The following is a 22,012-nucleotide window of genomic DNA, read 5'->3' on the forward strand; positions in this document are numbered from 1 at the left end:
CAGGCATCACCTGGGCACAGACTCCTGGGGCGCGCGGTTGAAGAGCTCTTCCCACGCTCCAGGGAGGGAACTTGCAAAGCATCTCCAGCAAATCTTCAGCAAGGTCCTTCTTCTCCTTTCATTCTGCTGTCATTTCCCAAGCTTCTCCACCCTCACACTTATCTCACTTTTTGGCTATCAGCCAAGGAGTTTGACCCTTGAAGTGGCAGACAAATGGTACCACATGAAAATGGCCAGTCAAAAGTAGCAGTAATCAACAACGACAACACCCCAGTTACAGGTTTGGTAGGGATAGACCCCGAAACTCAGCTGCCCAATTTCAGGGTGGCACCCACCCAGCTTCAGCAACAGGGGTTTTTCTTGAAATGCAAGGCACTTACGTTCGGGAGGAGCAGTCAGCTAATCAGTCAAATTCCACTCTGATTCACAACCTCCGATTTAACCATAGCGGCTGACGAGACTGCTGTTCCCACAGCAATCGTATTGATTGCGCCCACAGCCCATCAGATTGATACAGCCTGGACTGAACATCTACTGCAGTCAAATCACCAGGCTGTGGTCCGCAGCAACCGCAGGGAACATTTGTCACCATTCTGCTGCCTTTACGGTGGGCGAGTGGTTATCTTACATGTACTTTTTTTCCCCCCGAGCTTTCAATCAGTTGTCTTTCATCTTCTGTATTCCTTTTCCCGAAACTGCTACAACCAGCCTTGGGTTCCTTACCTCTCTTTGTGCATCCCACCTGAGGTGCTGCAGTTTCTCAGCAGTCAGCTGTGTGAGACGCTCATGACCCAATGCCCAGCAGACACAAAGTCTGTAGAGAGGCGTTGTGGGATTGTCAAAATACCTACAGGTGTTAGGCGCTGCCCATCAGCGGATAGTGCCAAAGGCTGGGCTCACAAAGGCGTTTAGGTGTGCCACTCCAAATTAAAAGCCTGATTCCTGGAGAAATCAGGGTAAATTATCTACCTCAGTGCCCTGGAGAATTTGGTCTAAGAGCTGAGTGTCCTTCACGGCTGAGGTCTAGCAATCCCTTTTGCCCAGGTGTGAGAGGGGTTGCTATTTTTCAACTGAAAGCAGAAACAAGACTAATTTTCAAGTCAGTAGACTCTCCTCTGAAAAATCAGCCTCCAGAAAAAGAGATTTAAGATCCTTTTTGTTGAATTAAGTTCGCCTTTTTAAGGGAACCCAAAAGGAAACATTAAACAAGCCTCTGAAGGTCACAAATTCTGATGCCCCCAGTAAGCTCTTTAGAGTCCAACAGCTGCTCTGAAGCCAAACCAACACGGTGAGCAGAATGATCTGAGATAAAGAAGAACAAGGTAATAAGGATGAATTTGCTGACCCTGTGTGTGTGTGTGTGTACCTGCACACTGCTGATGGAAAGTAGCTGAGTCCTATTGGAAGTCATGGCACCAAAGTCTCTTGCCGTTTGCACTGGTGTAAATCAGGAACGCCTCTACTGATAACAGTGGAATTATGTTGGGACAAAGCTGGAAGTAAAGAAAATCAAGCCTATTTTGCTCGCAGTTGCTCTCCTCCCTGCTTGTTTTGCTGACACAAGTCAGGTCCTTTCAAGAGTTCTGGCAATTGCATTTCAAGGTCCCCTGTGCCTCAGACAAAAGCCTTCTCTCTCACAAATTTATCAGTTGAAAAACAGCCCAAGAAATAATAAACAGATTCAGAATCATCTTGAGACTCCTTTAACTTTCAGTCGCGGTGTTAGGACAGCATAACAGATGTATGCTTTGTTTGCATTTAGATGAAGGCAAATCCAAGCAAAGACAATTCCATGCAGTGCAATCACAAATAACAGCTACAAAGCAAAAATACGCCATCAACACCAAAGGGAACAAGAGGCAACGGTGCTTTCTTCTATAGATCCACCAGGTTTTGAGGATTACAAATAGCCAGCATTTTTAGAAGGGGCTGGGGCATTCAAACAACCTATCTTGCATGCAAAGTGCTACCAGACCAGAGCAGAAATTCCCTGCCATTACTATTATAACCTTCCAAAAACAATGTTGCCACCAGTATAGCTGGTGGAGTTTTTAGTGACTGTTTTGTGTTTAACAGGTAATTATTTAAAACACAAGAACTGTGTGGTATTCATGCTTAAATAAGTGCTGTTGCTACTTGCTAAGCTTCACAGCTGCAAAGCCTTGTAACAGGGAGCTGGATCTTATATTAATGAGATAGATATTATTGAAAAAAACAAACAAGAGTGCCTCACCGCTCTGCAGTTAATTTTCTTACTGTGCCATTTCAGCTACAGTACCCCAGGCATCTCATGAAAAACATCATGAATGGAAACGTTTAATCCAAAGGACAATGTTGGCATAGGAAGAGATGGTTGTAAAGTGCTCATGAATTAATTTAGGTTGAAAGTTAGAAGCAGTTTCCTAACTGAGAGCAATCCGGCTCAGGAACAGCCTCTGGGAGCGGGGACCAAGGGTCACAGGGCGGTAGAAACGGCACTGTTTTTTAGATGAATTTCAATAATTTCTGGAAGGGTGAGGTGACAAATGGCTTGCAATAGTCAGGGGCTGGGCTCAATTCCTTGGACCATCCCTATGGGCCTTTTCATCTGCGTGCAATATTTGACACGTATTTTACTCCGTTGCCTTATTCTGATGGTGCTAAAAGGCTTTATGGAGTCAGCGGGCTAAATGAACTAGTAGAAAGTTTGTTAACAGGTGAGCAGTTGAGGATGAGGGTTGCATAGCTGAGTATCGAAGGTGATGAGAAACGGTCAAGGTGATGCCTGCTTCAGCTGGCGCAGCGGTAGCCAGGGAAAGCTGTGGGAACGTGGTCTGGGACTCCCACATTGCCAGAGAGGGTGCTGAACTCCTCTTACAGGGGCAACATTCATGCAAAGAACATGATTTCAGTGGATCAGGATAATTAATGAATTACTGCTTGTGTTTCTCCCTGCAAATTCATAGTGAAGAAGCAAGGAAAGTGGGCATGCTTTAGGGAACAGATTTTGGTCTTTTAAAGACTTCCGCTCTTCTGTTAATTTTCTAAGAAAAATATATTGTGACAGTCCCATCAATCTATCTGCTAATATAATTTTTCTTGACAGGTAATTTAGGCTTGAGACATTAACAAAGGTAGGCCAAGGAGGGTAATTAAGATCTACACATGCGAATTACAATGATGCACTTTGCAGATTTACATGCACCTTTGGTTAGCATTAAAAGAGCCCCGTGGACTGGTTTATCTAATAAGCATTCATCAGGATTTCATCCAGGTACTCTGCCATATGCTTAATTTTAAACGAGGCTTTAACGAAGCTACTTGCAGGCGTAGAGCTTAGAAAGACGTTTGAATTCCTTGCTGACCTGGGCTAGTTGTCGTGAGGGTTATTCCAGCCAAATAACTGATAACGGGAGGTACCGTTAGCCAGCGTCAAGAGATTAAGAAATTCTCTTTGTGTGCTTGCTAAGCCCACGGCTCTCCGGGAATGATGTTGCCTTTCCTGCACAGCCAAGGAGCAGCCTCTAGAGGAACTGCTGGGAGGTTGCACTTGGCTATCTGAATCCGATCTTGTTTGATAATTATTAATCATGGAACCTCTATTTTTTTTTTAAAGTGGCTATTGTGAGTTTCTCCAGCAACACCTTTAGTCATCAAAAATTGTTAATGGGTCAGTTTAATAAAAATGCATAATATTTTGAAATATTCTTGAATGATTCCAGCTTGAAAAACAAAAATGACCTTTAATGTATACAGGACAGTTCCTCTGGGCACTTTTAATGCAATAATTTATTAAGGTCCAATATTCATCATGTGTGCACAAATATCATGTAAATGTTACAGCTGTACTCCATGACAAAACAAGCATAATGTAGACATAGAATTGTACAGAGAACTGACAAATGAGGAGGAAGGGGGAGTTAGCATTTTCTGTACAAAAAATATGCAGCCTTTTGATAATTTGTAAAAATGCATAACTTCTGGCATTTCAGAGAAGAACACTGTATAAAAATAAATATTCTATGTACAGTAACACACACAGGCCAGTCCAGGGTTAGAACCATCACTGCAAAAAAAAAACCATAAACGGGTGTTAGTGGCAATTCACTAACAATTTGTTAGTGACAACTCAGCACGGGGGAAGGACCCTTTCATGGGGTGGAAAGGCAGCAGGACAGCGTTAGGGGAGCTGGCTCCAGGGTCTCCAACAGGAAAAGAAATGGTGCTGGACCCCAGCAGATGACCCTTTTGCTTTCCTGGGACAATCTGGGCTGCCTCTTCACCTCCCCTTCCTTCTTACCACTATGGCTTGTGGACTTTGCAGGTAATAAAGGTGGAGAGCTTGGAGGTCAGGAGCATCCAGCCACAGCTGAGCAGCTCCACTGAAAGCGATGTACTGAAAGCTGTATTTCAGCTCTCCTGAAAGCTACTTATACTTTCAGGTGTCTCTGCCTTGCTCCCACGAGCAGCCTGGGGTACCCGGACTACCTGGGGTATGCCAGCTCCCTGCCTTCTGGCGATAGAGCTGACTCGGTGCTATTCAGTGAAAAATCTAACTTTTGTTAGATTTTTCATGCACAAGGCCAGAAAGCTCAAAGGCCACAAATACTATTCTGCCCTTTTTTAGCCCATAAAACTAAGCAGCAGTGTACAAACAAGATGGAGTTTTGCTAGCTGCTTTTCAGAGGTATGGTCTTGGAAAACTTCCGCACGCCTCCACACCTATTTTGCTCTTAGCCAGACTCATAGAAAAACATCAGCCAGACCTGTAGCCAATTCAGCATAGTCACAACATTTCCAGGGTTAGTTTACCTTATTCCAGCAGCCTTGAACCGGCAGGCCATCTTCTCCCTACAAAAGAGATGGGTGAAACAGCACTTTAGGACACGGGAACTAGTGCAGAGACTCAGGAAAGAAGGAATGGGTTAGCTCTTGCAGTTGCAACAAACCATCTGAATCAGGGCGGGAGGAACAGTGTGGGATATATTCCTCCCCCATTTGGAGTGACCCAAACTTCTGGCTGAAGTAACTAGTCCAGCTTGAATCAAAGGCTGGGGCTGAAGAGGTGTTTTTTTTTTCTGTAGGCTAGGCGAGGAGCACACGCGGCCCAAAGGTTTATGCACATCCTGTTCTCCTTCCGCTCTGAGGAAGGTGCTCAGCCGGGCTTCCCTTAAGGAGAGGGGGGAGCATAAGAGCTCCCATTCAGCCAGAAAAATATTGCAGGAAGCTGGCAGTGGGAGGCGTGAGATGGCTGGTTTATGCTGTCATGCTTGACTCCAAATCATAACACTGAGGCGAACTGCCGTGCCTGGCATAAGACGGCCAAGCAAATCCCAGGTGCAGCACTGCCCTTGGGACCTGAGGAGGGTCTGAAAAACAACATGCATTTCCTTTCTGCCCTGTGTGCTAAAGTGCCCTGCGCTTTATCATTAAAAAATGAATTTATCTCAGCTCTCCAAGGCATCTAAGTTAAGGAGATGGTCTTAGGCCTCCCGTAGTTACTGACAACAGCAGAAACCTCCATGCAGTGACTCAGGCTACGTAAGAGCCCAATTGCCCTTCTGCTGGTTACAGAAGCAGCTTAGGCAGATGATGATTCTCACTTAGGTACCTCAGTTAATTACCTACCTAAAGATGGAATAAATGCAAGTTGGACTAACTGAATTTCAAGGCAGGTGTGTTGCTTATGCCGTCACGGCTGTATTGCCATCCTTACTTCTGAACAGACGTGTCCCTTAAGAAATCCCCTCTGTCAAATCTCCCAGGGCATGAGTCATGTCTGCATTGCTTCCCTGGGATGTTGTGTTCTTCCATAGCAGGGGAAAAACACAGTCAAATGGGCATTTACTAGAAAAGCGCGTGTTATGCAAGAGTCTAGGACAGGGCTCCTCTGTTCCTTTTACTACAGTCCACAGGGTTCCCGCTCAGCACCCGCTTGGACTCGGCCAGGCAAGGCAGGGCAGGTGCTCGCCCCCGCCTTGTCGGCCGAGGAGCGCAGAGGCGAGTCACTGCTGCTGCTCCCCAAGAAACCGGGAAGGCAGCAAGGAGCCGGGATCAGCCACAGGCACGTGGGACACATACATGTCACAGACCTTGTCAGGACCTGGTAAACCGCAGTCCGTGGCTGGACGTGTAGTTGGCATGTGTCTGTCCTGCTCTAGCTTGCCACCCGTCCGCAGCAGGGTCTGCTGCCTTTTCGATGTCAGTCCCTCCCCAGTGTATTGGTGCTTAATATCAGTGCTTAACAGCACCCGTGGCATTTCTAACCCAACAAGATGGCACAGATGGAAGTAATTCTGGCCCTCTAGGCCTGTGCTATTCTGTGATTCATGCTGAAAACAAAGCAGTCTGTTTTGTGTCCATGGTGAGGATTGGAGACATTTGGTTTGGTGCTCTCAGAGGCTTTGGCAAAACCCTGAGTCACTGCCACCCAAAAGGCTGCACAGAGAATCTGATGAAGAAATTATTGTGCCTATTCCTTTCAATGACTAAAATGCAGACAAAGGACTTTGATACTGGAGAACAGATTTCCTTCTGCTTTAAAAAGTGTCTGCTGGGCTGTTGCTGTTCCCCAAGGGAACCCAACTGCAGGTAGTGAAATTATACAAAGCGTGATGCAGACCCGCTGCTTCGGTCAAGTGACTCAGTTCTTACTTCCCCAAGTACTGCATGAGAAATCTGCAGAGCATATCATCTCACTTGAGAAGGGGAAAGGAAAAAGAAAACAGAGAAGCAAAGGCATCGCAGTATATTGAGAGAAACTATTTACATGAGATACACTTTCAAGGGACCGATGAACCGAATATTGCCGTGATACTATAACCATATTGCTTTTCTGAAAGCATTTCTTGGGGTATGGTCTCCTTGTGATATTTCCTCCCAGGACCCCCCCCTCACCTTCCACTGTGCGGAAACACAGTTATGGGTTAACTGCTGGGTAAATTGTGGCATTCCCATTGGTACACCGGTGGTGGTAGGAATGACTGGTGTAGTGCGTCGCAGGAAGAAATGGAAAGTTAGGTGTACGAAGGAACAGGGGGCCAGAGAGTTATGGTTCAGGGATCAAAGGAAGACCAGGGTCACAGGGAAGTGTTTGTTGCAGGCTAGTTTGCAGCGAACGGAAATGCGACATGCTTGTTAGTACCGACTATGTCAGTCCACGTATCAACCCACATATCTCAGATTTACAAAGCATTAGTTCATGGACTCCGTATAAGTTATGCACACGGATGTGTCAGTGGGATGCTAAGCTTTTAACCTAGTTGGATCAAAAACCAGGCTTATTCAAGTTCCTGAGCTAGCTTGCATGCCAGAACACTATATATATAAAAGGGCATCTCTATTTCACCACATTTTCTGGCAAGCTTCCCTTAACAAAAATAGGTATGAAAATAGGTTTGCATTCTAATGTGGCCATGCAGAATAAATCCTAATAGACAGTAGGGCCAAAAAAAGATAGGCAGCTTATATGGGGCACTGGTAGAATCCTTGCACCTGTAAAATTAGGTGATTTGTATAGCCAAAAACTGTTCCATAGAAACCTGACTGTTATTCATGGGAGGTGAAATGCATGGCTCAGTGGTTCTTTTCCTTCTTACACTGTGCTGGGCAAGTATGATTTCACCTGTGGGAACGGGAGGAGAGTGTCTTTATGTTACCCAGAATTTACAGAGCAGCAACAGCGACTTTGCAAGCAGTCACCATTGCAGGATGGGCAGTCACTGATCCCCAAGAGAAAATGAAAGCACATATAGGAGAGAATGCTGGAAGGAACGCTAACGTTAGCTTGTCACGGCCGTCAAATAACGAAGACTTCTAATGGCAATTTCAGGGCTAATTTCCTGAGGAAACAAACAAACAAGCCCTTCCAGATGAAATATTGTTTTTTTCCTTGGGACATATTTTTACAGCTAGTTGAGTGAACCAGCTGAAATCACATCCTTTGCAGATGGCATCAAACACATCTAAGTGAGCATAAAGACTGGAATGACCTAGGCATGCCAAATGTCAAATGGGGCTCGGGAGGGCAGGACAGCACAAGTTCCAATGCATTCTGAAGCTGTCAAGCCAGCTGCAGGCAGCGAGGGCCTCAACCGTATGCTGCATCTCTGCAGAATATTTCAGCGTAATGAATAAACTGGTGATGTGGTACTTAGAAATCAGCTGAGGCAATTTGTTCCTGACTACCTTTGTCCTGCCATGGTTGGGTTAGATGGGACACTAACCTGAATAAGATAGATATCAGAAAACAGTCAATTCCAGATTCAAGTTTTTTCAATACTGTTTTGCTTTCTGGGGAGAGCCACAAATAGGAATTATCTAGTGGGAATGGAGGGACTGAAGTGTCCAAAGAAACATTTCTCATGGGTTCACCAGCAGTATAACTGTCCTTTTACTCGGTTTCCTTTAGAAGGTACCGGGTGACTGAGGTAATACAGAGAGGTGCCAGACTGTGCTAGCCACATACAAGCACTTGAAAATAGAGCGAAGGAAGAGCATAAGCATTTTAGCCCACTGCTGGAAAGCCAAGGCACTGCAGAGGCAGGTGTTCACGCATTAGTCTAAATAAAGCTCTAAATAAAGGTGAAGGCAAGTTTTTCTGCACACCCCAAAGCAATGCTGAGAGCGGCTGTGAATCACCGCATGCGGGTAGGGACCGTCCTCTGACAAAAGCAGTAGGAGGAAAGTAGGATGGAGGCAGGTAAGGAAGGAACGGCCAGATGTTTGCAGGGCATGCAGCTATTGGGAGGCACCAAGACCAAAGCAAACCGAAGCATGCAGGAAAGGGAAGGTACGCCATACCAATGGGCATGGGGCATCCAGCCCGTCCAGCCCAGGTAACCCCGGCTCACCCTTCTCGCCTTTAAAGCCTCGGAGGCCCTGTTTATGAAATCAACCACTATCGTTATTTCAGTTAATGCCAGCCACTTCCCTGTCACGGGAGGAGAGGCTCGGTCGTGTCCTGGGACTGTCACCGGGCACTCTGGCTGCATACCCAGAATACAGACGGCCACTGTTTTCAGTTTTGGTTTCTCTGCAGAACCAGCAGTAGCAGTTTCCTTCCTGTTTTTCTGTAATCTACAAGCCAGGAGATCCTTTGCCAGCTGAGTTAAACCTGGGAGGATAGGAATGATGATTCCTCACTTTTGAAATCACCTGCTGTCCCTATCCTCACAAGGAAACCCAGCAGTTAAATTTCTGGATGCATGGTGTACAAGTGCTCCTGGGATTTATGGCCATACTACAGATTTTTTGCAGCATGCTCACTGCCACTTATGAGTTTAGACAAAAATGTTTACATGCTCATAAACATGTTTATTCATCTGTCTAGATTTATAGAAAAAATACATTTTGACAGAAATATATCCCATTTTAAATAACTGAGATTTGTTTTCCTTCTGGGTACCGTGGCTCGAGTGCCCTGTGTCACTCTCAGGTGATCGCATCAGCTGGCCATTATGTCCAAGGCAACAAAAACAGCATTCAGGTTTCGCCGCATTATGTAGACATGATGACACTAAACATTTCCAGAGAAGAGCCATAAGTAGCAGCAAGGGAGAACCAGGGCTCCATCCGCAAAGGAGAAAGCCCTGGGCTCCCGGCACATGGCACTCGGCCATGTGCCCCAAACCTTTGTGAGCTTCTGAAGAGGAAGGAATATAACCATGGTCACTCAGCCCGGTTGCTCAAAGGAGCGGTGGTTTGCCACTGCAGAAAGCAGCTTTGCCGCAGACGGCAGTGGGAACCAGCCTGGGCCTTATCCAAGTGTTATACTTTTGCGAGACCATTATTTATGTTATGATTTCCTTCTTTCTTCCCCATCAACAAATCTTAAAGCAATATATTAGATAAAACAGAACATACCAACGGACAGGGTGCATCTAATCCAGGCGCTCCTTGGTCTCCCTTATCCCCTTTAGACCCTCTAGAGCCTTTCTTGCCCCTCTCCCCCTGTAAATAATAGTTTAGTCCAAGAAAAAAAGAACATACAAAAGCTTTAGGATCATCCATTTCAAACACGTCAGCGATAGTTTAAAAAAAATGATAAACATTTAGGAAACATCTTAAAAGGAGAAAAATCTTCATTCATTCAAGATGCTCTTAAAAGAAAACAATGTATGGAGCTACTGACCTTCTTTACTTAGCTGTATAAACACTAGCCCTTGCTAAGGTCTCGCGCTGATAGACTCTAAGGCCTGCGCATCAAAGGGATTGCGAGCGCCTCTGAGCTTTATGGAGGGGCTACGGTCAGCCAACGGAGCAGCGTTCTTAACGCGGCGACTCCTGCGGTAGCACCCTTGTCAGGGGACTACTTCTCTGAGCTCCCCATAAGCTCCCAGTGGGCAGAGATAGGCACCTGCTGAGAACAGTTCACCCCAGGCTCAAATGAGGGGGAACCCTGCTCCGGACAGCAGCGACACCTCATCTCGCCCTCCGAGGGGCTGCTCGGGAGGGTCCCTGCCTCCTCTGCCGCAGGAGCTCCGGGGTGCGATGGTGACCCCAGCCAGGCCTCCTGCTGCAGCACCAAGGCACTGCTGGCCTGGGCTCCCTGCGTCCATTTCGCTTCTTTCCTTTCTTTCTTACTACTCTGGATCATCTTTCCTAAAGGAATTCACAGCAATGTTTTTAAAAACCTTCCCTTGAACTGCTTAATATAACACTGCTCGTTTCATGGAAGTCTTTGCCGCTGGGGGTTCCTAGGTTTTCCTTAAAAGCTGTGCTCTTCCGGGTGTAAAACTGCTTCCACCTGCCAGAGCAGCACAGCTTTAGCTCAGACAAGCGTGCTTGCCGGCTGGTGCCCTGGGGTGCATCAGCCTCGCCAAGTAGGAAAGGGCCAGCGGACGAAGCAAGCGCTCACAGCCCTGGCAGCCCGCGCCGTGCCGTCAGTAACTCCGGGCAGCTCCGAGCAGCGCTCCCCGGAAGGACCCCTTCGATGGGGGGCTAGTCCTCCACGGCACAGCCGCGGGCCAGCAACTCGCCTCCGGCCCTCTCTCATCTGGCGGAGGTGAGCTACCGCAGGGAGCGCCCCGGCCTCCCGCCGCCCCCGCTCTCCGAGGGGCGATGCAGCCTACGCAGAACAGCCCGCCGGGGCCAGGGCGGGCTGCGGTTGGGTGTCTGCCTTGCATCTACCCCAAAGCTTGCTGCGTAACACGGGGGAACTTAAAGCTGCTGAGCGTAAAACAGGGAAAGGGGCTGCTGTGCAAGGAATTGAATTTAGGGTCCTTGTGGGGAGGGTTAAAGGAATTAAGGAATAGATTCAGGCAGCACAGGTTGCTGTTTCTTCTCTTTAAAAAATATGTTAAACTCAAAGCTGGCAAGAGAAATGGATGGGAGAGGAGAGGCAATGAGGAGAAGTCACCCAGAACCAAGCACTGGAGCAGAAAGGATAATCCAGGAAAAGGCGGCGTGGGTTGCTCTGCAGGGAGGAGGAAGGAACCGGGAAGAAAGGCAGAAGAGGAGGAAGGGATAAAGGGGACAAAGGTGGACCTGTAGGAGCAAGGAAGACACACAGAGACACAAGAAAAAAAATAATACAGATATTAAAACAAGAGTGAAGACATCAGCTTGATAGCACACGTTCAGCGTTCACACTTTTTCAGCTGGGTTGCCCAAAAGGCTGCCTGCTCCCACGGTCCCATGCCTCAGCGCTGCTCTGCCGCCGTTCCCCCACCGAGCGGGAGGGCGTACGGGACGGCGAAAGCACCGCTCTGCCTAGGGCGCCTACGAGGCTCTGCAGAGGATTTTGGCAAACCGGTCGGGAGCTTAATGAAGTGGCTCCTCATTTTCAGCGTGCTAGAGAGTGGAAACCTGAATGCTGAAGTGCCATGCAGCCTGCTGCTGTCTTTAAAAAGTTTTGAAAGGAGCCTCACCACAACTGCATTATTTATTTAAACTCCTGTAAGAATAAGGGGCCTATTCGCAGCCTGTGAGGAGGAGCAGGGGCGAGGGGAAGCCCTCGCACAAAGATTCAGTGGGAAAAGAGGCCATTGCAGTCTCAGGTTTCTCACACTTTTTCGTTTCAAGGTACTGGTTGCAATGAGGCAAGATGCATGCGTGCTTCGAGGGGCTAACGAAACTCCCTCTCCTGCTTCCAACTCCTCCTCTCCCAGGAGGTGCTGTTTCTCCCAGTTTTCATTTGCTTTTATGAGAGCGCTCAGGGAAATCCCATTGGCCCACCTGCAGCCAGCGAGAGACCCTTCTTCTAAATAAAGTACCCAGTTTAAAAACCAACTGAAAAAGTCAAGAAATTCTGTTAAGGTTATTTTCTATTTAGAAGCCATACAAAGAAAACAAAGCAAAATGCATCTTAATGAAACAAAGAGGAAGTTAAGAAGCAAAGCCAGAAATGGAATGATTAAAAAAGGGGAGAACTTTGGAACTACCATGAAATTTGGACCTTTCTCCCCTAGTTTAAGATGCCGATTGGCTACTGCTTTTCAAAACTGCCCATCTGTGCAGAGTAAGATCAGAAATACATTGCAGGTGATAAGGACAGAGAACATTCACTATGTATAAAAAAACAAATAAATTCATATCGTGAAATCACTGCATGTGCACATGCACCATAAAACTTTATATTTTCAGATAAATTTAGGTGATACCAGAGTCTTATGAAGAGAAAGTATACATGCGTATGTGATATGAGTACATGCACATACATGTACACTATATTGAACTGCTTGACATATATTTATACAATTATAGTCTTAGCAACTATAATCTGAAGAAGCCATTTATATTTGCAAATATAAATTATATTCAACTATATGTCTCAACTGTTGTTATCAAAAAGATTCAGAGCTTTAACAAACAAGAAATTCCTTGTAGGTTGTTGAAAGCCTGATGAAAAAGCAAGGTGCTTAAATACATGCTTTGGTCATGTTTATCTTTTTATAACACAGATGACAAACACAGCCATTCACGTCATCGATTGTCCATGCAGGACCCAGCTCTTCATCAATCACATCCATCCAGGGCAAAGCCTGAGGAGACTCCATGTCTGATTCTTTAAGGTATATGAATTTAATTTATCTTGTCCAAATTTCCATCTTCCAAATTCTCTGGAAGATCATTTGCTAGAGGCCAACATTCTTTTTCAGACTTTAGGGGGGATTTAAGAGTAATGTAACAAGATCTGCTGCCTCCACCTCAATCAATTCTCATGGGAATCCTTACACACATCAGTAAGTGGGTAAGCAGGATTTCCTAAAGCATGCCATGTTGGCCTAATTCTATTTTCCCCGTAAGTCCCATGCTTCAGTGAGAACGGAGCTGCGGCAACAATGAACACACTAGCAAATCCCTCTGTATCTTTCAGATAGGCGTACCATGATGTCCTAGATGATGATATAAACTGCAGGTATCACCTTATAAATTACGAGTTTGTAAAGTTACTTATATGAAGGTTTAGCAGACAGAATTACATGTTAGCTATCTTCAGGTTGCTCAGAAATCAACCATTCTACCGCTATGTGAAGACATTAATAATCAAATACAAGGAGTTTGCCTGGTAACTTACCCGGATTCCTTTGTCACCAGGTAGACCTTGTAAACCCTGAAACACGTCAGTAAGAAAAGAAATATTTTAAAACATATAGATCTTATTGTATGCCCAGTCAAAAAGAAAAATTTGCTCAAGAGTTTGCCCATTTTTTCCATCTATATCAATTGCTTTAGGGTAACAAAAAACAACTTTCCCTGCAGATCTCCTTATCTCCATTAGACCGTCCAGGCTGTAACACCATTATTACTACTGCAAGGTTTCTTCAGGCAGAAACAGTCTCTGAAAGAACCAGCAACCTTCTTTCATTATTAATGATGAAGCAGCTCCAAGATCACTTGAAGCTCAGGTTCCAAGACCATGGCCCCATTTTGCAAAAATAATCCCAAACCAAAGGCAATTTGTGTCACTCTGACGACAAGACAGGGCCTTCTCAGCAATTTGGAGGGCAGGCAGGCAGCTGTGGAAATGTAAATGGAGCAGATGTGCTCAGCAGCAGCACTTTGGATTAAAATAAATATCCCGTGAGCCCCACAGAGCTTCTTTTGGTAGTGTGAGGACCAAGGTGAATTAACAGTTTCACGTCAGCTTCATCCATCTCATTCTGAATCACTGCTCTGAAATTACTCAGCTCTTCCTTTTGCTCCTCTGGGAAACTGAAGCTCATAACTTTGGTTGTATGAACTACCTAACCTAGTTGCAAGTGCAGATGCCGTATTACAGCAGCACCTTAAGCTGTCAAACACAGGAAGGAGGGAGGCACTGTAGGTGACAGAAATCCCAAGTGCTCCCATACTTACAGGAAGCCCTGCTGGCCCCATTGGTCCTACAACTCCAGGATCTCCTTTACTGCCCTGAAATGGAGAAAAAACAGTAGAAAAAGTTGCAATCCTATACAGTATGGCAGACAGCACAGCAATGGCTACTGCAATATTGTAGAAGAAATGTAAAGACATCCCTTTCAAAGCCCAAGAACAAGATACTTAAAAATCAGAGGCCCAGCTGAGGGTCTTATATGCATAAGAAGGGAGAAATTCCAGCTCCTGGAAAGACCTAGAGCTTCTGTACCCTAAGGGGCTGTGTTACCTTCAAAGAAGTTGCAGAGCAGGTACAGTTAGTTTTTAAGCTAACTCACCCTTTCCCCTTTTGGTCCTGCTGGTCCCGAAACCCCAATTGGTCCTGGAGTACCCTGCAATTGTATGAAGAAAAACACATCAGGCCATTTTTATTCTGGGGCCTCCTTAAAGCCCATGAGACAGTGCAGCTCCTTAGGAAAAAGCACAGCTGGGAAGGACAGTCCAATGGCAGAAGGTGTCTAGTACCACTACAGCTTTCAGGGTTGGTGATGGGTTTGAAGAAGCTGCTACATGCAACTGGAGGAATGCGGGAACGGCTGCACTGGATCACACCAGCACCATTTTACAGAGCCTTATTTTTAATTTTGAAGCTATCCCTTGACAATTGGCACAGCTGGCATTTCTACCAGTACCCCATGTATGAATTTTTTTCTCTCCAGTTTATATCACAGACAAAGCTGAAAGCTGTAGCAGAATAAAGGCCATTTAGATATATGATAAGCAGTTTTCTGTTTCTTTGTTTCCTTCCCCTCCCTCCCTCCTCGAGTCAGTTGAGTTGAGCAAAAATGAAAGAATTTGCATTACTTGGTGGTAGGCAGCCAGCCATGCGGGTTGAAAGACACCATGCTGCAAAGATGAATACAGATGCATACATACACAGATGCAAATCAAGAAGGGTATCATTCATTCCCAAGTCCTGTTCCCTTTTTGCCATTTATGCTACTCCACCAGGCTCTCAGCCAAGCTAACATGAAAAAACAGTCTTTTTGCTCACCCTTTGATACAAGGGCCATCTCCTTCTAGCATACCAAACATCCTAGCAGTGCTGAGACTTGCTTTGGCTTTGAAAAGTGAACCCAGATAAAGCTCATCTTTAATACAGACAATAGTCTATAGGCCTCCTGGCTCAGAAAAGGGTCGCATAGCATCAAGGCCAGATTCAGGCAGATTCAACCCTGTATAGACACCTGTGAAACCTGAACTGGAGCACCGTGCGTTAGATGGTGCCTCACATTCTCCCTGTTCACATTCAGCAACCTAGATCAAGTACTGCCTTCTGTTCCTTATTTCTGTCATTAAAGAAAAGGGTCTCGAGTTTGCACTGTTAGCCTGCAATCCTTGGTCACAAGCATAACCCTTTTGAGTTGAGTGGAATGACTTATGGATCGGGAGAACTTTTCGAAGCAGAGATCTGCAGAACATAGGTGGAGAAGTAGTTCATGAGGACACACAGTTTTGATGCATCAGAGCAAGGGAGAAAAACCCTGCTCTCCTTCGATTCATGCACAAGAATTTAAGTCATGGAAATTTTAATTGCCTGCACACTTGCATCATTTTCAGATCATTTAAGACCATGCAATATACCAAGATCTCGCTTGTACATTTCTAAAAATAAATCTACAACTTCCCAAAGCAAAGGAGCAGATTGGCTGTCATTCAGATTCGGTTTAGAATCTGTTCAGAAGCTACAGAGCAGTTGAATTATTTCCAGTTCTACTGAGAAGGGGAAATCTGGTTTTGGGTGTTGTGGTGGTGTTTTGGGGGGGGGGGGTTGTTTGGTTTTTTGGTTTTTTTTGTTTGTTTGTTTTTAAGTGACCAGTTAGACTCTACATGGGCAATACATGATTTCCTAAGATGCGTTAAAAGTGTTTGGCCTGTATTTAACAGCTTTAGCCCAAGAAGAGCAGAAAGCTTTGTAGAACCAGGTTGGTGTTACTAGTCTCATTCCAGATCTGACAAACTGGCAAGCTTAGTGGCAAGGAGTTTATTTCCCTGTCATCTCATGCTGAGTTAGCAACAAGAGGTAGGAAGCTTGCTTCTTCCTGCTCAGCTCTTAGACGTCACTGCCTCCCAAATGTATGCAGTCAACTGGAAAACCCACCCAGGTGTGTGGGACTGAAGAGAGCAGGTACAGAGCTGCTGCAGTTGTGCGGCGTTCTGCTGCCAACACGAATGCCTAGTCCTGCTTGCAGAACGTATTTTGGATGCAGCTCCTTCTCGAGGAGAGATGCCTCCCAGGCCACAGGGGCACCTGCAAGCATACCTGCAGCCCACTGCAACGCAGCCCCAAGAGCCGGGTGTGAAAATGATGCACAGCAAAGCTTTTTGCTCACAGGACAAAACACACAGGCATTATTATGCCCAAGACGAATCTGAAAAGCTGCCATTGCAAAACAGCTGCAAGCAAGGACGGAGCCTGCTCGCAATAAAGAGGGGAGCAGAACAGGGCATCATGGCATCATGCAGAAGTTTCATTCATCTTGTTATGGAGATAACGGAGCGGAACAAATAGGCTGTGATCCCAGGATCACACAGACTCACACTACCAAAAATGACAAGCGTGTGACTTATCCCCTCTCGCCCTCTCCAAGTTTAAACCCCACCCCCCACGAGCCTGCTTTGGAGACGAGAAGGATATTCCTGGTGTAAACAAGACTGTGGTGGGAAAGACAAGACAAAGCACAGAACTGGGGAGGAGGACCATAGGGTAACGGAGAAATGGGACTCACCGGTGGTCCAGGCCTGCCGTCTAAACCTGAAGCACCCTGAACAGATGGGGCAGGGTTAACAAAAAACAAAAAAAGACAAGGAGGAACGGGGAGGAGGGTGAGGGGGGAAGGAGAGGGGAGGGGAGAGGTGAGTGAAGCAGTGACTTGAGACAAACATATGCTTGCAATAAACAACAACCAAGATCTCCAGGACAGGTGGTGATACTTTCAAGCAAACTGACAAAAACACAGAAACACTGAATACACAGAATATTGACCTGCAACTTTCACATCTCCTAGCAAATGCAAATTTCCCTCTTTTTCTGTGCCACCAAGAACCGCCCCGAGGAAGAAGCCACTCTGCCGGGTGTTGGGTGAGGAAAGGGGCAACGTGACAGCGGAGCTGCAGCCTGCATTGCCTTCGTGGTGAAGGGCCATCCTCAATTCTTCAGCTTCCTACCAAGAAACTGAGGTCCTGAGGGCACACTTAGTCAGCTGCAGACTTTCTCCCCTCTACATCTCCTAGCCAAAGGAGGAGGCGAGAGCCCAGTTTTGGAGGGTTACAAAACAGGCAGCTCATCCTTCAGCATCACCGGTGCGGGGTTACAGCCGATTAAATGGTTAGCTTTCTGCCTGCTCAACTCTCGCTCTGAACTTCCACATCCATAAAACTTAAGGATGGTTCTGAGCAAGGTCCAGCTAGCCCAGCATCTCGTCTCTGGCAGCGACCAGTAGAGGGAGCTTAGGTAGGATGTAAATACACTGAGTTGTCCTCCGCTTGAATACGGCAGTTCCTTAGCTTGTCTGGCACGTACGCAGAAAAGCTCAAGGCTACTGCGGGCAATCAGTGCCGAAAGCCGCTGAAATTCTGGCTCGGTGTCAAGTCACACATGAAAAGTCAGCGGACTCAGCTCTCGGATTTGACAAAGTCTGTCTTCATAACAAGAAGCACCAAACAGGTACTGAAGTATTCCAACTGCATTTACAGTTTGACAGACAAAGCCTGTTGGATCAGGCACTGAAGAGCTAATCAAGAGAGCTGGTAGCTCCAAAGGCAGATTTTAGGTTCTCCGTGTCTCTATGATTTTACTAACAGCTCCCTAACTGTGGTTCTTAGTTGGCCCACTGACTTTGTTGATCCAACCAGCAATACTTTCGTGAGGATGCTTCTGAGCAAGCTTTCTCCCCTCCACAGCTCAGGAACTGTGCTGTGAAAAGCCAAATTACTTTGTAATATCTGGACTGTGGGGGTCAAGAGACCAACTGCAGGAACACAGGCACAAGACCCCATCTTCTGATGGCAACCACCGCTGCCGGAGAACCAGCCAGGGCACTCCCTGCACACTGATGAGCTTGTCTGGGTAATTCCCAGGGCATCTTTTGCTCAGATGGTCACAAGGACCTCCTTAGCCTGTCCTCATAACACAGAGACTTCAAGGAATAGCTGTTTACATGGAAAACTTTTAATTTGCATTTTCTGCCAGATAGAAACAGCTCAGCTGAGTGCCTAGAGTTAGATGAAACATGTCCGGGCCCTGGTATATAACTGCTATAAACACAACTGAAAAAAGAAAACACTGTTATAAACAAAGACATGCACATTTCAGCCAAAACCAGGGACAAGGGATCTGGGTGATCAAACGAAGGCCAACAGCAACGACAAGGGCACACAGTGCACAAGATGAGCTCTTTGCAGTGCTTGTCTCCAGGCAGTGTGTTCAGCAAAAGGAGAGAGGGTGCTTTGCCATCAGTGCTTTCTATGGAGAGAGAAAACTTGAGGGCTGGCAGAGCGACTGAACAGGACTAAGTTACCAATCACTCATTACCATTTGCCAGCTGAGTCTCAGACCCTGGGTATGGGGGCTTTTAGCAGATATAAGCTGGGTACCTTTTATTTGCAAAGTCTTCATGTTTGCATCTAAAGCTCCCATAACTTCATGCTAACTCTACCAAAATTCTTCCTTGCTAAGCTGAGCAGATGCACTGACTCCAGGTCAACGTCACTGAATGTGCATACAGTAGGGAACACGGCAGGCTGCTTCTACTGCATACTTCTTCCTGTCACTTCTGCAATGGAAAGTGTTGAATAGCAAAGGCTACATACATTCAGAACCACCCCAAGCCTTGGTACAAAGCCTGGACCAGGGACAAACTGCCGGGAAGATGTGTCCTTTTCCCTTTCGCACATCTTTGCACGTCAGGGCAACGGGCAAGGCCAGAAGAGCAGTTGCAGAGAGCCCACAGGAAAGCCTCCGTTTGCTTTTTCCAAGCCTGCCGGAAGCAGGAAGAACTGAGATGACCACTGATCTATTTCACAGCCCTAAAAGATGACGGTTCTGTACAGAAGTTGAGACTTTATCAGTTTGAGAAGCAAAGGCACGGTTATTTATAGACCATCTCTTTCTCTTGACTTTCCCTTTGCCTATCAAATCCCTGTGCATGCCTCTTATTGAGGGATCTTTTTACAACTGATGCAAGTTTGGCTTGCAAAGCGCCGCTTGCTTCCTGGATACTTACGGGTAATCCCAGTGGCCCTCTGTCTCCTTTTTCACCCTGGACACCCTTCTCTCCTTTCAATCCATCAATCCCCGCTTCCCCCTAAAGGAAGGATGGAGCAGAAAATAAACTCACCATAACACCACTTATATAACAAACATTCCTCCATTCTGAGCGCGCTGACGCAGCGCAGAGAAGACAAGAGGGAGCAAAGGAAGAGCAATGCTTCAGCCCGATTCTCAGCCCAAACTGAAGAAAACCTGAACTAGGCAAACAGCCCGCCTGTGAGCACCAGTTTTGCATCAGTGCCAATAAGGGGAGACTCAGGCCCAGAGCACGATTAAGGATGGTCGAGGGGAACTGAGCTGCCTGCTGTATTGTTCTCCCTGCTAATGCAGGGAACATCAGTTAAATATATGTGGTAAAGTCACTGGAAATTATCTGATGGGTTGGTTTTGCAAAGGGGATTCATTGGAAGTGAATGACAAATGTCTAAAAGTTTTAAAGAAAAGTCACACTGAAATCTTTTCTGGAAAGAAAGAGACTTCTTTCAGAGCAAAGCCATCCATTTTAAAATCTGGGGAAAAAATAATTTCATCTTCCCTTTTTCCAATTGTATATATATTTTTTAATTCTATAGTATAAACTATAGGGCAATATAAACAAAATATTCCATTCTAATAAAGCCAAAATGTTTTCAAAGTTTTTTTCCCCCACTCCAGTTCACAAAGCATTTACAAATACATCATCTTTGTTGCATTTTAAACAGAGGAAATTTCAGAAGTACAAAATTTGCACAGAAACAAAAAGTCTGGTTGCTATACTCTTGCAGAGGTATAAAACACAACATTGCTGGCACACACTACCAGCACTCCAATTTGTTTCTATACAACTATGTGCCACTGCCCATTCTACCCTACAGTATTGTATTTGGCTTGGGCACGTATCTAGAAGAGTCTTAACTACTTCTAATATGTGTGTAAAGGATAGAAAATTCTCTTCCTCATGATCACAAAAACTTTTATTGCAAGTTACAGGGATGGAACAAAACCTTCCACACTCTGGATGTCTAATTGCACCTGTTAGGCAAGCCTACACAGATCCTCCATTCAAGGAGGAATTGGTGCAGTACTTCTGTCCATAATCCTGTCTGAGCCATGTGAGGCTTTCACCTGCTTTATCTGGCATGTGCCCCAAAGACAACCGCATCTTTCACAAGTTTCCCAGACACCAGAGGCTAGTTAGTTACAGACAAGCAAGTCATATAATTGTATCTGTAATCAGCACCTAGAGAAAAGATCCATCAAGATAAATATCTCATCCCCTTTAGCACCTAGGTAGTGCTGGCAGCTAAATGCCAAGCCTAGCCAGAAGAACTACCATGTTTCTCATTGCACAAATGCTTTCCAATCTTTGCTGAGAATGTAAGAGGAAAAAAATGCAGATCTTATTGAAAATTTCTACTCAATTTTGTTTTCATCTAGATGTACTTCTTTACTGCAGACAAACCAGTGGTGCAGGCTAAGCAACACATGTAGGTGGAGATTAGAAAGCTTCTAGTCACCAGCAATGGTGAAGTTCGTGAACAGTTTTGCAGTAGCATTTACAGGGTTTAAAAATTTGGCCAGTTTTAAGACAGAGCTCTTTTTTTTTTTTTTAAGGATTGTATGACAGGCTTTCCCTCCCATTGTACAGATCTTTGTCCTTCAAACAAAGCAGTCTACTTCAATGGGAAGATTTCCAAGGGGCAGTGGTTTCCCAGGTCTCTGGGTAAAAACAGGAGAGAATGACCACTTTTCTTGGTCCTAAAATGAGTGCTGCGAATCCATTTCCTTCTCAAGAAAGTATTCAGAAGGTTTTGTCTTCTTACCAATATGGAAAGAAAATAACATTCGAGAGCTAGAAAGTTGTTGTTGAAAGGAACTGTTGCATTTGGGACAACTCTAGTAAAGTATCACTATTCAGTGTTTTACAGCCTTACCTTCGGTCCTGGAAGGCCCTGAAGACCCTGTATTTGGGATGAGAAATAAGATATTAAGTAATGTTTAAGGGTCTGCTTTAAAATCCAGGTATCCCCGTTCACTGTGCAATGCAGGGCTTTCATTTTCTGACACACGGAGGGCACAAATGCTTAGCCCAAAGGCCTTTTTATTTGCGTAAGGGCACTTCATGTACTGTTCTAGCCTGGTAATGAGAAAGCCCTCGCCAAGAACAACCTGGCAATGAGCCAGAATTGCTATTATGACCATTTATGCAGTTGATCCCTTTAATCCCATCTATCACGTCTCTCTACAGTCTTCTCTTTCATCTCAGACGCTAACACAGCCTTCTCTCTTTACCTCTGCAGCCCATCATAGCTCTGACCTACCCTGAGGGGCAGTTTTGAAATCTGGTACCAAGCATATTCCTGCTTGAACCCCACAGGGTTTCCAGTGGTTACCTCCAGCTAGCACCCTCCCCAGCCACTTCCC

At 45.7% G+C, this 22,012-nt stretch overlaps 1 protein-coding gene across 2 annotated transcripts in view; it reads right to left on the reverse strand.

Moving 5' to 3' along the window:
• Positions 1-3,750: 3,750 nt before the first annotated feature.
• The window catches only part of COL13A1 (collagen type XIII alpha 1 chain), a 52,344-nt gene continuing 34,082 nt past the window's right edge, over positions 3,751-22,012 (reverse strand). Inside the window, exons 30-38 of one of the 2 annotated variants that reach the window (XM_067299733.1) lie at positions 21,523-21,549; positions 19,563-19,643; positions 17,067-17,102; positions 14,616-14,669; positions 14,281-14,334; positions 13,499-13,534; positions 9,844-9,930; positions 4,792-4,830; positions 3,751-4,045 (exon numbers count right to left, since the gene is read on the reverse strand). In XM_067299733.1, the coding sequence (XP_067155834.1) occupies positions 4,043-4,045; positions 4,792-4,830; positions 9,844-9,930; positions 13,499-13,534; positions 14,281-14,334; positions 14,616-14,669; positions 17,067-17,102; positions 19,563-19,643; positions 21,523-21,549 (417 nt within the window). In that variant the 3' untranslated portion in view covers positions 3,751-4,042. The remainder of the gene's footprint in view (positions 4,046-4,791; positions 4,831-9,843; positions 9,931-13,498; positions 13,535-14,280; positions 14,335-14,615; positions 14,670-17,066; positions 17,103-19,562; positions 19,644-21,522; positions 21,550-22,012) is intronic. The other variant, XM_067299734.1, reaches the window with a different exon arrangement.

Source organism: Apteryx mantelli, chromosome 7 (genome assembly GCF_036417845.1).
Source record: "Apteryx mantelli isolate bAptMan1 chromosome 7, bAptMan1.hap1, whole genome shotgun sequence".
In the NCBI taxonomy this organism is placed as follows: Eukaryota; Metazoa; Chordata; class Aves; order Apterygiformes; family Apterygidae; genus Apteryx; species Apteryx mantelli.